We start from the raw sequence: 11547 nt of genomic DNA on the forward strand, positions 1-11547 counted from the left end.
GTCTCGGACGGCGGCGGCGGCGGCGGCGGCGCGCCGCGCCAGCAGGCGGCCGCAGCGGCCGCCGCCGTCGCGACGAGATCATCTTCCTCGTCATAGAGATCTCCGATGACCGCCTCCTCGGCTTCCTCCTGATCCCCCTCCCCCTCCTCCTCCCAATCCAGGTCCATATCGAACGCATGCCCCCACCCGTCGTCCGCCGCCGCCTCCGCCGCCTGCGCTGCCGCATACTGCCGGAGCTCGTCCTCCTGCGCGCGCAGCGCCGCCTGCTGCTGCAGCACGGCCGCACGCGCGGCCGCGTTGTTGCGCAGGCCGCGGGAGGGGCCGTCGACAGCGTCCGACCCATACCTGTCCAGCCAGCTGCCCGCAGCCCTCCCCGGCACGGCCCCGCAGCCTCCATGCCCGAGCAGACCCGCCGCATCCCACCCCCACGGCGCCGTCGCGGCCGCCGCCGCCGCCGCGGGCGCCTCGTCGGCGCAGGGCCCGCCGGCCATCTCCGCGATCGCAGCGGCCGCGATGCGCAGCGACTCCCCGTCTTCCTCGCTGAGAGGCTCCCCGACATGCTCGTCCTCGTCAGCGTACCCGCCGCCGCCGCCGGCCCCGCCCCGCCTGCGCCGCCCGTTGCCGCTGCCGCCGCCGGCGCCGCCCCACCCCGCGCCAGAGCCGCTGCGGCGGCTCGCGCGCTGCTGCTGGTGATGCTGCTGCTGCTGCTGCTGCTGCTGCTGCTGCTGCTGCTGCTGCTGCTGCTGCTGCTGCTGTTGGTGGCCGTACCCGCCATAGCCGGCAACCCCGTGGTGCTGCTGGTGCGCCAAACCCCGACGGACCGGCGCGGCGGCCCCCCCGCCGCCCACAAAGCCGCCGCCGTCGCCGCCCCGCCGCCGCCGCGCGCGCTCAGCTTCGCTGTCAGAGTCGCTGTAATCATCCTCTGCGTCCTCGGCCGGCTCTGCAGCGCCGGCGCCGTAGTACCCGCCGCCGCCGCCGCCGCCGCCACCCTCCTCAGACACGCGGTGGGAGCGCCCCCCCGCGCCGCCGCCGTTGGCCGCTGAGGCGCGGTGCTGCCGCTGGCCGGCCGCCTGCGCGTGGGCGGCGAGGCGCAGCTGCAGCTGCTGGCGCTCAAAGTCGTCCTCGTCCTCTTCATCGGACGCGCTCTCGACGACGGGCGGCGCGCCGGGCGCCGGGGGCGCGGCCCACCAGCCGGCGGGCGCGGCGCGGGGGCAGGCGAGCGTCAGAAAGTCGCGGACCTGCGGCGGGGAGGGGCGGATGGATCATGCATGTTGACCGATGCGCCGCCAGCCCATCACCCGGCTGCGGCCCCTCCTGCCCAAAACCGCATGCGGCGGGCCCCGGGCGCCCGCACGTGCGCCGCGTTTTCGCACAGGGGTCTCCCCACCTGCTCCAGCGCGACCACGAACTTCTTGTTCTTCTTGCCCTTTTGGTGCAGCTGCTGCTGCATGCCCTCGCCCCAGCGCACGACGTCCCGCGGGCCGACCCAGGCGATCTCAGACGTGCCGAAGAAGATGACCGGCACGTCGCTGCGGCTCTTGTGCGCCACGCTTCCAAGATGAGCGCGCGCGAAGTCCTTGGTGAGGACCTGGGCCTGCGGGGTTTCGGGCGCGCGACAACGGGCAACGTCAGCAGCAGCGCGACGCGGCAGGTGCGCGCAGCGCTGTGCCGCCCTGCAGCGCGCTCCCTGCCCCGTGCACTGCTGGCCGAGCTGCTCCCTTCAAAAGTACCCGGTTTTTAAAGTTGAGACGCGAAGTGCGGGGGGTGTTCGCGCAGCAGACCCCGCCCGGGTGCCTCGCCCTCTGCAACCCCGTGCACCGGCCATGCGGGGTAGCCTTTGACTCGAGCATACACCACACGTGCCGCCTCGGCGTCGCGTATGACCGCCGGGGCCTTGAGAACGGCCGAGTCGCTCATGTTCTGCTTTGCTGCTGCTGTGTGCTGCAACCAGCCCGCGTGCCCCGCTCCTCCGCTAGCCGTGTCGAAGCGCTGCTAACTTGTCTTTCAGCTAGGGGGCGGCATCATGGCAAGCCACTGAGGGGCCGTGAGTCCGCGGTGCCTGATCCAGCCCGCGTGCTGCTGTGTGCTGCTGTGTATCTCGTAGAGCGACTAGCGATCAACTCTGAAGTGCATCAAACAAATGATGAATGGTGTTGGGGCAGAGAGAGGAGTGCTGGCAGGTGCAAATGGCCAGTGTGGCACAAGGAGCCCGCGACAGCGACGAGATGTTGCGACGTCGATATCTCAGCTGTCGAAACCAAAGTTGTGCTCATGCAAGCTGGTGGCATGCTTTGTCACTCGTGCGCGCGCGCGGCGCCCTCGCGAGCCCGATCCTGCAGCATCAGCGTGGGAATTGCATCGCACGCCTCCCATCGCAGCCAGGTCCCATATCATACTCACCCGCAAGCACCTCATTGTTTTGCTGTCCCTGACAAGCAGAAACGCCGCAGTGGATCCCCTGCCCCGTCACCTGGACCAGGTCACCACCTCGCTGTGCCTCAAGCAAACCTGGAAAATGCACACCCACCCTAGCCGACTGTGCCCGTTGACATGATTACTCGCGCTGCAACTGAAAAATGGTACATGCAGCCGCCGTCTGCGGAGCCCAAGCGCTTACTGCGCCCGCCTTGCCGCCGGCGCCGCTCAGTCCGCCCCCGCCGCGCGAGCGCCGCCCGCGACAGCAGCGGCGGGCCGGCCGCCGCCGCCGCCCCGGCGCCTGGCCATGTTGCTTCCCGTGTACTGCGCGTACAGCGCCGGGTCCACCGCCCTGAAGTCGCCAAACGCGGCCTCGTACCCCACCCACAGCTCCCGCCAGTACCGCAGGAACGCGTACCGCCCAAAGGGCGCGTACCGCGCCGCCGCGGCCGCGGCCACGTTGGCCGCGGTCACGCCCCTCGCGCCCCAGTGGTCCCGCAGGTGGCGCACGGTCTCGCTGTCGGCGGGGACGCGGCTGTAGTCGCCAAGCAGCTGCATAACGTTTGCGGCGCCGTAGGGGCCTGCAGGATTGGAAGCGGCAAAGCGGGGTCCAGTGTCCAGCGCTGGGCCTCACAAGCCGGGTGCTGACACAAGCGGTGCATGGCTGGCCGGCCGGGCCTGCAACAGCGCGCGACCAATCAGGCAGGCAGTTTCGAGGAAGACGCGCCGCCTCAATTTAGAGGCGGCGCCATGGGAAGGGTGGGACCGGCTGTCCACTTTATGACGCGCGGCGGGGCACCTACCAATGCCTGGCAGCGCCAGCAGGCGTTTGTACATATCCTCACTGCCCGCCGCCGCAGCGCCCTCGGCCGCCCCCTCCTCCGCCGCCGCCGCCGCCGCCGCCGCCGCCGCCGCCGCCGCTGCCGCTGCGGGAGCGCGCGCCCGCCTGCGGCGCGCCCTCGACTCGCTCGCGGGCTCCTCCGCGGCCGGCGCCAGCGGGTCTCCTCCGGACCCCGCCCCCGGCCCGCTATCGCAGGCGGCAGGCTGCTGTTGAGCCGCAAGGGCCTCGAGCGCTGACAAGTCTAGGCTGCCGCTGGTGATCTGCGGGCAAGCGCGCGGAGAGCGAGCGACGGCGCTCAACAGCTGCAGGCGCCGCAGGAACCAGTGGTGCTTCAACACGCGCCTCGGCTCGCGGCTGCAGGGGGCAGACGGCTTCATTGACACCTACTCAGCACACACGCAGCGACGCGCTTCGCCCAAAACGTGGTCCAGTGCCGAGCCGTCGCAACCGGTGTGGCATCCAACCCCTACGGCATGGTCCCCCGCCTCACCTGCTCAGCCAGCTGCACAAACCACTTGGCTCTGTACCCCAGGCCGCACTCGCTCTGCAGCCGCTCCACCCCGGCAGCCATCACGGCCTCTGGCGACGGCCAGCACGGCACCCCGCCTCCGACCTCGCCGCCGCCGCCGCTGCCGCTGCTGCTGCTCCCGCCGCCGCCGCTCGCGAGGCTGCCTCCGAGGCTGCAGAGTCTCGACGCCATCGCCACTGTGCGGCCCCAGCCGCAGCAGCAGAGCAGCAGGGTCTTGCAGACGTCTTCCCAGAGGTCTGGGGACCTGGGAACGAGTCATTGTGACGATGCACTGGCAGTGGATTCGACGGCAGATGTGCAGTTGGCAGACGTGCAGGTTGCAGACGCGATTTCCGTACAGGATTCAAAGGAAAGCAGCGGCGTATCATCACAGCCGGGACCCTGGGGCCTGGCAGGGGCGAGCACGGCAGCTAGGTGGTGCTTGAGAGAGGGCGGCGCCGCAGGGTGCTGCGGCCTGCGGCTCCAGGGGCAGGCTGACCGCAGCTTGCCCGCATCCTCCCGCCGCGCCGCGCGGCCCACCTGAATAGGCGGCCGAACCCAGCGTCGGCCGCCTCTGGGTCGAGAGCCTGGTACTCTGCAACCGCCAGAGCGTCCCCGGGCGACAGCCGCAACATGCGCGTGACCTGTGAGGGCCGCGGCAGGGGCGTCCGGCGACGCGAAGCTTCGCTGCAGCTGCGTGCGAACCGGAATCGGCTGTCCGCCACTGGCAGTCCTGGCCGTCATGTCAAGCGGAGGCAGAGGGGCCGCTCAAAACGCGAAACCCTCACCCCTTTCTGCCCTCACCTGCTGCTCTATGGCTCTCCAGTCCTCAGGCGACAGCGGCGGGCCCGCCCCCTCCACGCGCACTGCCAGCAGACCACCATCGCAGCAGCCGCACGGCGCCGACCCTCGCTGCGCCGCGGCGCCGCCGGGCGCGGTTGGCGGGGGCGTCGCGGGGGTGTGCGGGCTGACCGCTTCGTGGGAAGCTTCCGCAAAGGGTTCCCCCGGCTGACATGGCGTTGCAGCAGAAGCTGAAGCGGCACCATGGTGGGTTTGCGTGAACCCAAGAGAGACGCCGGGCGTGCCACAGGCCAGTCCGGCCTCCGCCATCGCCCGCGCCGCCCCCGCCGCCGCAGCCTCTGGCGCCGCGGCCGAGCGCAGCTGCGCCCCGGCGAGCGCCGCGGCCGCGCGCCGATCCTCTCCGGCTCCTACCGCCGGCTGAAGCGGCAGCTCCAGGCGGCGCCGCTTGGCACGGGGGCCGAGCGGGTGCTCGCCAGACGCCTGCCGCACCACGCGCGCGCCGCCCTCATCCTGGCGCCCTTCCCCCTCCTGCCCCTCATGCCCTGCGCGCGCCTCCGCAACCTGCGGCTCCTCTGACCGCTGGTGGCAGCTGCCTGTTGCTCCTGCCGCGCCAGGTGTGGGGCCAGGCTCTTGAGCCAGGCAAACCCGTGCGACGCGGCCGCCCGGCAGCAGCAGCGGGCGCCTGAACGTGCCCCTGCCGCCCGACCCCTCGCGCCGCCACTCGTTAGGCGCCTGCACGGCGCGGCGTGTTGCAGTGTGTCTGGGGAGGATGCTCGTGGGACGCATGTTCGACGTTTGAGGGCAGGCAGCGGGCGACGGGTGCAGACCAGGGAGCAAGCTTGCGCCACCTCAGGCAAACGACGCTGTTTCAAAGCCGGTCAACCATCTGGGGCTCACCAGCATGAAGAAGCCATAGGAGCACACGGCTGTGCACAGCTGAAAGCCCTTGGGCACCGGCAGCAGCAGCTCATATGCCATGACAGGCGGGGCCTTGGTGCAGGCGCCGACGGACTGGTGGCCGCGCCGCCCACGATGGCGCCCCGTTCAAGCCCCGCCTCGCGCGCAGCAGAGCAATGTGTCCAATCACTTTGCTCTATTCAATGAGACTTGAGAAGACGCGGCACTCAGGGAAAGGCCAATGATCTCGAGTCGGGTTGGCGGTACTTGGCAAAGTCAGCACGGCAAACAACTACGGAAGTCTCTAACTAGTCAATGCGTCGGCTGCAGAGCGCTAAGCATATGGGCAGGTCAGGGTCCCATGATGACTCGGCCGCCGCAGGTCACTGGAGGAGGGCCTGGGGTGCCTTGCACGGCATTGCATACGATACGAGGGACTGTTGACACCGCCAGCACACTATGCATGGAAAAACTCTGCAGATATCAGGAATGTCACCCCTGGGCGCCCATTGTATGTTTGCACGGGGTCACGTGGTCGGGTGCGACAGTACGACAGCGTGTTCATCCGGGGGCCTGGGGATAGCAGGCGTATGGCACTTGAGGGCACTTGTCGATCATGACAGGGAAAAATATCCAGTTAGGATATTACACGGGGGCAAACAGGGCTGGTCTATGGTGCGCATACGCACAAGCTGTGGGCTCCCGGGTCGAGCGCGAAAGTTGATCAAGGCCCTAGAGAACCTCCTACAGTATCTTTATTTGAGGACATGTATCTTGATGTGGCGGACCGGTTGGAGCGAATGTGTTATGGCATGACGTGACGCGTGTCATGCTTGCAGCCGCTGCTGGTCAAAGTCTATGACACGCAGACTCCTGGTGCCACAGCAAGCAGCCCCGTGGCTGCTGCATAACACGCCTTCAGCCAACAGGGCGCACCTTGAAGTAGTACTGGTGTGTTGCCATCCTGTCCTGCCCGCTGCAGTGGCGTGGGCCCCTCAAAGCACGCATAGCGGGCATGCAGGATACGCTGCCCAATCACTGCTGCCTTGTCACTGCTGCATCATCACTGTTGCCCCATTGCTGCTGCCTCGGCACCGCTGCCTCATCACTGCTGGTACCTGCACCCTGCAACACACACACACACACACATACACAAACACACACACACACACATGTCAAGGCGTGCAAGCGCGCAAATACCCAGATTTCTGCTGCTCTCCTGCCATGAGCTGAGCATGTCACCAACATGGACACCATCCATGCCAGGGTATCAACACGCGCGACCAACTTGGGCATAGAGCATATCAGGGCGATTGCAATTTACAGGTTTGCAGACGGGCAGCCACATGAAGGAGGACAAGACAGCTGATACATCACAATCCTGTTTCTGCCCTGATTTGCGATATTTGTCTGGATCACTGGCATTCAAGCTCGCACCCACCCGCGCAAACCCCTGACAACCTGCACTCGGTCTCCCCCCAGCCCCATCACGCGCCTAGCCGTTGCTGCTGCTGCTGGTGCTGCAGCGTCGTCGCCGCTGCAGCCGCAGCCGCCGCAATCACCGCCATCTGCTGCTGCGCGCGAATGCGCTGCGCATCCTCGTGCGGGAGCGCCGTCCTGTCCATGCCTGGGCGCACGATCGGCATGGGGGGGCGCAGCACCGTGGGGATCATGGGCGGCGGCAGCGTGGGCGAAAAGAAGCCGCCAGGCAACTGCCCCATCGCCCACGGCGCCACCATGCCTGTGGGCGCAGGATCAAGGTTGCCGCTGCTGCTGCTGCTGCCGCGGCTGCCGCCGCTAGTGTCGCTTGCAACAGCAAATCTGCCTGTCCTGTTGGACTTTTTGAGACCCTGCTGGTCCCTGTTGGGCGGCGCCTGCTGGTTCTCACACATCTGCCATGGCTGCTTGGGCTGCCGCTGCTCCTTTCCTTGGTGCATCTGCGCCGTCACCGCCAGCTGCGCCGCCCCTTCTGCCTCGCCCCTCTGCCGCTTGGCAAGAGCAGCGCGTGTGTTGTGCTCCCTGGGCGCCGGCTGTGCACCAGCCCGCCGCTTGCCGCTGGCCACGGCGGCAGTTCCTTGCTCGCCAGAGGCAGGCTGCGCCTGGCGCTGCGAGGGAAGTGGAAGCGGCAGCGGCTGCAGTACCCTGGTGTCATGTACGCCCGCCCCCATGCTGCCGTTTGCTGCAGTTGCCACCTGCTGCTCCTGCTGCTCCTGCTGCTCCTGCTGCTCCTGCTGCTCCTGCTGCCCCGTCTGCCCCGTCTCCTGCTGCTGCTGCTGCTGCTGCTGCTGCTGCTGCTGCTGCTGCTGCTGCTGCTGCTGCTGCTGCTGCTGCTGCTGCTGCTGCTGCGCTTGCTGCTGCTGCGCTTGCTGCTGGCCTGGCTGTTGCCGCAGCTCCTTCGGCCACCCACTGCCGACGTGTATGCGCAGCTCAAACTTCCCGACCCGCTGCAACCCAAGCAGCCAGCAGCCATCCAGCCCTTGCAGCAGCGCCGCAGTTGGTGAGATGCAAGCCAAAGGCGTCCCATAGGGCGAGATCATGAGCTGCATCGTGCAGGCGTGGCGCCACCAGACACGGCCGTTCAAGACGATGCAAGTCTCAAGGGACAGCGACCTTGGGGGCCCACCGAACAGCTCGAGCACAGCGTGCGGCGGGAGCCAGATTATGTCTGGCGGCACGGGGCCGAGGCGCACAGGGTCCTGAATTTGTGGCAGTAGCGGTGGGCGGCGTGCTGCAAATGAGTTGAATGCTCCGCGGACGTGTGAATTCTGTGGTGTTGCTTGCAGCGCACTGATCAGTGGGCGGATGCACGTATGCCAAACCGGCTGCTTGCGTTTCTCACCATAGCCACGAAGGCGTCGCTGATCAGGGGTGCCGGGGGTTGGCGGCATGGGTGCGGCGGCATGGGTGGGAAGCGCCTCCGTTTCTGCTTCTCGCCGCTGCGTTTGGGTTCTTGGTGGTCACCGGCAATGCAGGCGTCGGTCGGCGCCCGTGCCAAGGCGTCGGGAGCACGTGCACTGTCAGTGGGTGCGGCGCCCGCGGCTGCACTTCGGGCCGATGCAGCTGCTGAGGCTGCATCTGCAGTTGCAGCGGCGGCGCCCGCCAAGAATGGCAGCGGCAGGGGCGTAGTCCTTCTAGAGCCCACGGATCGATGCCCTGTGCAGCCCCGCGGCAGGAGCTCCCACGGGTACCACGGCTCTCGCTTGCCGCGGTGCGCCATGATGATGCACGGGCAGGGGGCGGAGTGCCGCCCCGATCTCCTGCCACAGGACGCCAAGATCCTGTAGTAAAGCAAGCGAAACGACATGTCTCAACACTCTGCACGTGTTCAGAGAGCGAAGCTGACGCTGGCCGCGGGGAACACGACCAGGGACGGCCATTGGTTGACTGCAGCCCGCTCGCATCCCCACGGGATAGATCGAGTTCTGAGGGCAGCTTCGTGACTTCCTAAAACATTCAAGCACTCACCGAGCGCGAGGGAGACAGACGGCTACCGTGTTGCGGGGTGCCTGATCGAGGTCACAATACGTGGTGTAAATTGATGGAAATGAATTTATAACCCGAAGAGTTCAAACGGTTCGGCACAAATCAACGGAGGATCCATCAACTGCAAATCGACGGGCATGCCCGCTCACCCGCCCTCCCACATGCAGCCGTGAATAAAAACCATCACGATGTATCGCAAGGTATATGATTAGCGTGCTGTCTCGCGCCTTGTACCGATATGCTGGGTCAGAGGTCGTCTGTTGACCGCTAGGCACTTGGGCGGCGCATGCACCATCGCGCCATGTTGAGGCTACCGGTGAAATCTGCCAAGGTACGTCGCAAGCAGGCATACAGAGGACGTTGCAGACGCTGTGGCGTACGCCGGCTGCTTTGTCCGCCCCAACTTCCCCAGTGCCGCAGAGGCTGACACTCCTGTGTAGCTGTTCACAAGAAACGCACGCCTTCATTCCTCCTGCAGTGCGCTGGCACAGGCACCTACAATCCGATTGTCTGCCCAATTACATGCGTGTGGCACCAGCTGCCCGGACAGTAGGCGCATGCAGAGAATCAGCTGCCATGCAGGCAGCCCGTGTGTGGTCAATTGGTGTGGTCCAGTGGTCACGCATGGTGTCCCCAGCGTGTCCCAGGTGTTGTCTGATGATCTGATTGCTGCTGTCAACTTCCAGACTCATCAGCATGCTATCACCCCTTCAGCCCGACTGCTGCCTCATGCTGCTGGCCTCAGCGTGCCGCAGACAGCCGGGTGCTGGTTCATTGCTCATGCTGTTGACCGGCTGCAGCAACCCCATCAAAAGCTGATGTGGGGTGGCCCATGCAACAATTGCATGGTGTAAAATATCTTGTACAAGAGCAGGCCTTTCCGCTCGGATTGGCATGTCCAATTCTGCAGCCCCCTGCCGCTTTTGCTTTGTTGCCCCCATGACGACACTCCCACTGTTCTGTCTTGCCCTTGGAACGGAGCCTCACTCATATAATCATATCTCACCGATTGACTTGAGACACACAGACGGTTTCCTGCCCGTTTTGCAGTCCCGTACGTTGATTTGACACAGTTGATCTTCACAGATCACCGGCTTCTTTACTGTGACCTACGACGCTTCCAGCGTTTCTGCAACACTTCTGGGCTGGAATAAAGGCTACAGATAGTCACATGCGGCTTGCAACCAGATCAGCACAATGATCGTCGCCAAACTCACAGTGGCGGACCTCAAGACGCAGCTCAAGGCGCGTGGCCTCGAACAGACGGTAAGCTTGATTTTGCGCCGCCGGCCCAACATGCCTTCGCTCGCGAGTTTCCGCCGGTGCGCCAGAGCAGCACTGAACTCCGATCCTGCTGCCGCATATCAGGCGCAGCCGCGCCTCATGGTTGCGCGACGCTACCTCTCAGCATATCGGGCTTTCAACCCGCGCCTACAGGGTCTCAAAGCCGAGCTGATCGCACGGCTGCAGGCGGCGCTCGACGCCGAGGCAGCGGCGGGCGCGGCAGGACGGGCCGACGCCGTGAATGACGATGGCGGTGGAGACAACAACTTGAGGGAGCAGTCAAAGGCCGAGGGGGAGCATGCAGAGCCTGAGAGTAATGTAGAGGCGATGGAGCATGAGCAGCAGCAGCAGCAGCAGCAACAGCAGCAGCAGCAGGGAGATGGGGGGCAGCATGCGGAGCAGCCCGCCGCAAGCGAAGAGGGCGCACCCGCGCAGGCGGGCGGCGCCGAGGTGGGCGAGCAGCAGGCGCAGGGGCAGCAGGACGGCGGCGACCGCGTGCCTGCTGAACCAGCAACGGCGGCGGCAGCCAAGGCGACGGGGACGGCAGGCGACGGCGGCGCCGAGGCAGCCGCACAGCGCGCGCGCGAGGCCGCTGCGCGGGAGCGCGAGGTGCAGCGCCTGGCCTGGAGGGAGCGGGACCGCTCCCCACGGCCGCGCGCGCCGCCGCCGCGCGCGGAGCTGCCCAGCCCGGCGCCGGCGCCGGGGCGGCTCGCGCGTGCGGCGGAGTGGCAGCGGATGGAAGTGCCGCGGGCCTGGGTCCCGCAGCCGCTGCTGAAGGTGCGCCGCCGCTCGCGCCGCAGTGGTTGGACCACCCTTGCCCCCTTGCAGTCCCCCCTTGCGCATGGTCCCCGGCCGGACCCCGCTCGCGCCCGATCCCAAACCGTTTGCCCCACCCTGGCCCCTGCCGCCTACTCACCCTCTCTCCCAAACTCGTTCTCCTGCCCTCCAGGCCAGCCCTATTCCAGACGACGCGACGCCAGAGGAGATCAAGACTGCCCTCTCGGCCGCCGGCCTGCCCATCTCCCGCGTCGACCTCGACCCGCCCTCAGCCGACACGCCCACCGCTGCCGCGCCGGCGTCCAAGGCGGCCGCGCAGCCGCCGCCCCCGCCGCCGCGGCGCGCGGCGTGGGTGCGGCTGGTCGCGCCGGAGCTGCCTTGGAGGGGGCTCGGGCTGCCGTACCACCTGCAGAACGCGGTAGAGGAGGCGACGCTCGCGCCGCTGGCGATGCTCGCAGGTTTGGACGATGGCGAGGGCGGGGCCGAGGGCGGCGCAGAGGGCGGCGCGGACGCGGGCGCGGGCGCAGCTGGGGGTGAAGGG

General features: G+C 67.2%; 5 protein-coding genes across 5 annotated transcripts; 2 read left to right on the forward strand and 3 right to left on the reverse strand.

The window, feature by feature from the left end:
- Positions 1 to 9: 9 nt before the first annotated feature.
- Positions 10 to 2415, reverse strand: MNEG_9240 (hypothetical protein; the record flags this gene model as incomplete). Its single annotated transcript, XM_014042284.1, has 3 exons — positions 10 to 1238; positions 1388 to 1594; positions 2401 to 2415. Coding segments are annotated over 3 exons (1451 nt in total), but the record flags the coding sequence as incomplete, so codon positions are not given.
- Positions 2416 to 2643: 228 nt separating this feature from the next.
- MNEG_9241 (hypothetical protein) lies at positions 2644 to 5543 on the reverse strand (the record flags this gene model as incomplete). The annotated part of the gene is made up of 6 exons (XM_014042285.1): positions 2644 to 2996; positions 3219 to 3516; positions 3747 to 4029; positions 4305 to 4408; positions 4569 to 5297; positions 5463 to 5543. The coding sequence occupies 6 exons, from the start codon at positions 5541 to 5543 to the stop codon at positions 2644 to 2646; spliced, it is 1848 nt and encodes a 615-aa protein (XP_013897739.1).
- A 1406-nt stretch (positions 5544 to 6949) lies between these two features.
- On the reverse strand, positions 6950 to 8304 carry MNEG_9242 (hypothetical protein; the record flags this gene model as incomplete). The annotated part of the gene is made up of 2 exons (XM_014042286.1): positions 6950 to 7906; positions 8302 to 8304. 2 exons carry the CDS (start codon positions 8302 to 8304, stop codon positions 6950 to 6952), a joined length of 960 nt encoding a protein of 319 aa, XP_013897740.1.
- Positions 8305 to 8428: 124 nt separating this feature from the next.
- MNEG_9243 (hypothetical protein) lies at positions 8429 to 8746 on the forward strand (the record flags this gene model as incomplete). Its single annotated transcript, XM_014042287.1, has 1 exon — positions 8429 to 8746. The coding sequence occupies one exon, from the start codon at positions 8429 to 8431 to the stop codon at positions 8744 to 8746; it is 318 nt and encodes a 105-aa protein (XP_013897741.1).
- A 1396-nt stretch (positions 8747 to 10142) lies between these two features.
- MNEG_9244 (hypothetical protein) lies at positions 10143 to 11428 on the forward strand (the record flags this gene model as incomplete). The annotated part of the gene is made up of 4 exons (XM_014042288.1): positions 10143 to 10211; positions 10383 to 11006; positions 11179 to 11354; positions 11419 to 11428. The coding sequence occupies 4 exons, from the start codon at positions 10143 to 10145 to the stop codon at positions 11426 to 11428; spliced, it is 879 nt and encodes a 292-aa protein (XP_013897742.1).
- Positions 11429 to 11547: the final 119 nt, after the last annotated feature.

Source organism: Monoraphidium neglectum (assembly GCF_000611645.1).
Source record: "Monoraphidium neglectum strain SAG 48.87 unplaced genomic scaffold scaffold01868, whole genome shotgun sequence".
Taxonomy (NCBI): domain Eukaryota; kingdom Viridiplantae; phylum Chlorophyta; class Chlorophyceae; order Sphaeropleales; family Selenastraceae; genus Monoraphidium; species Monoraphidium neglectum.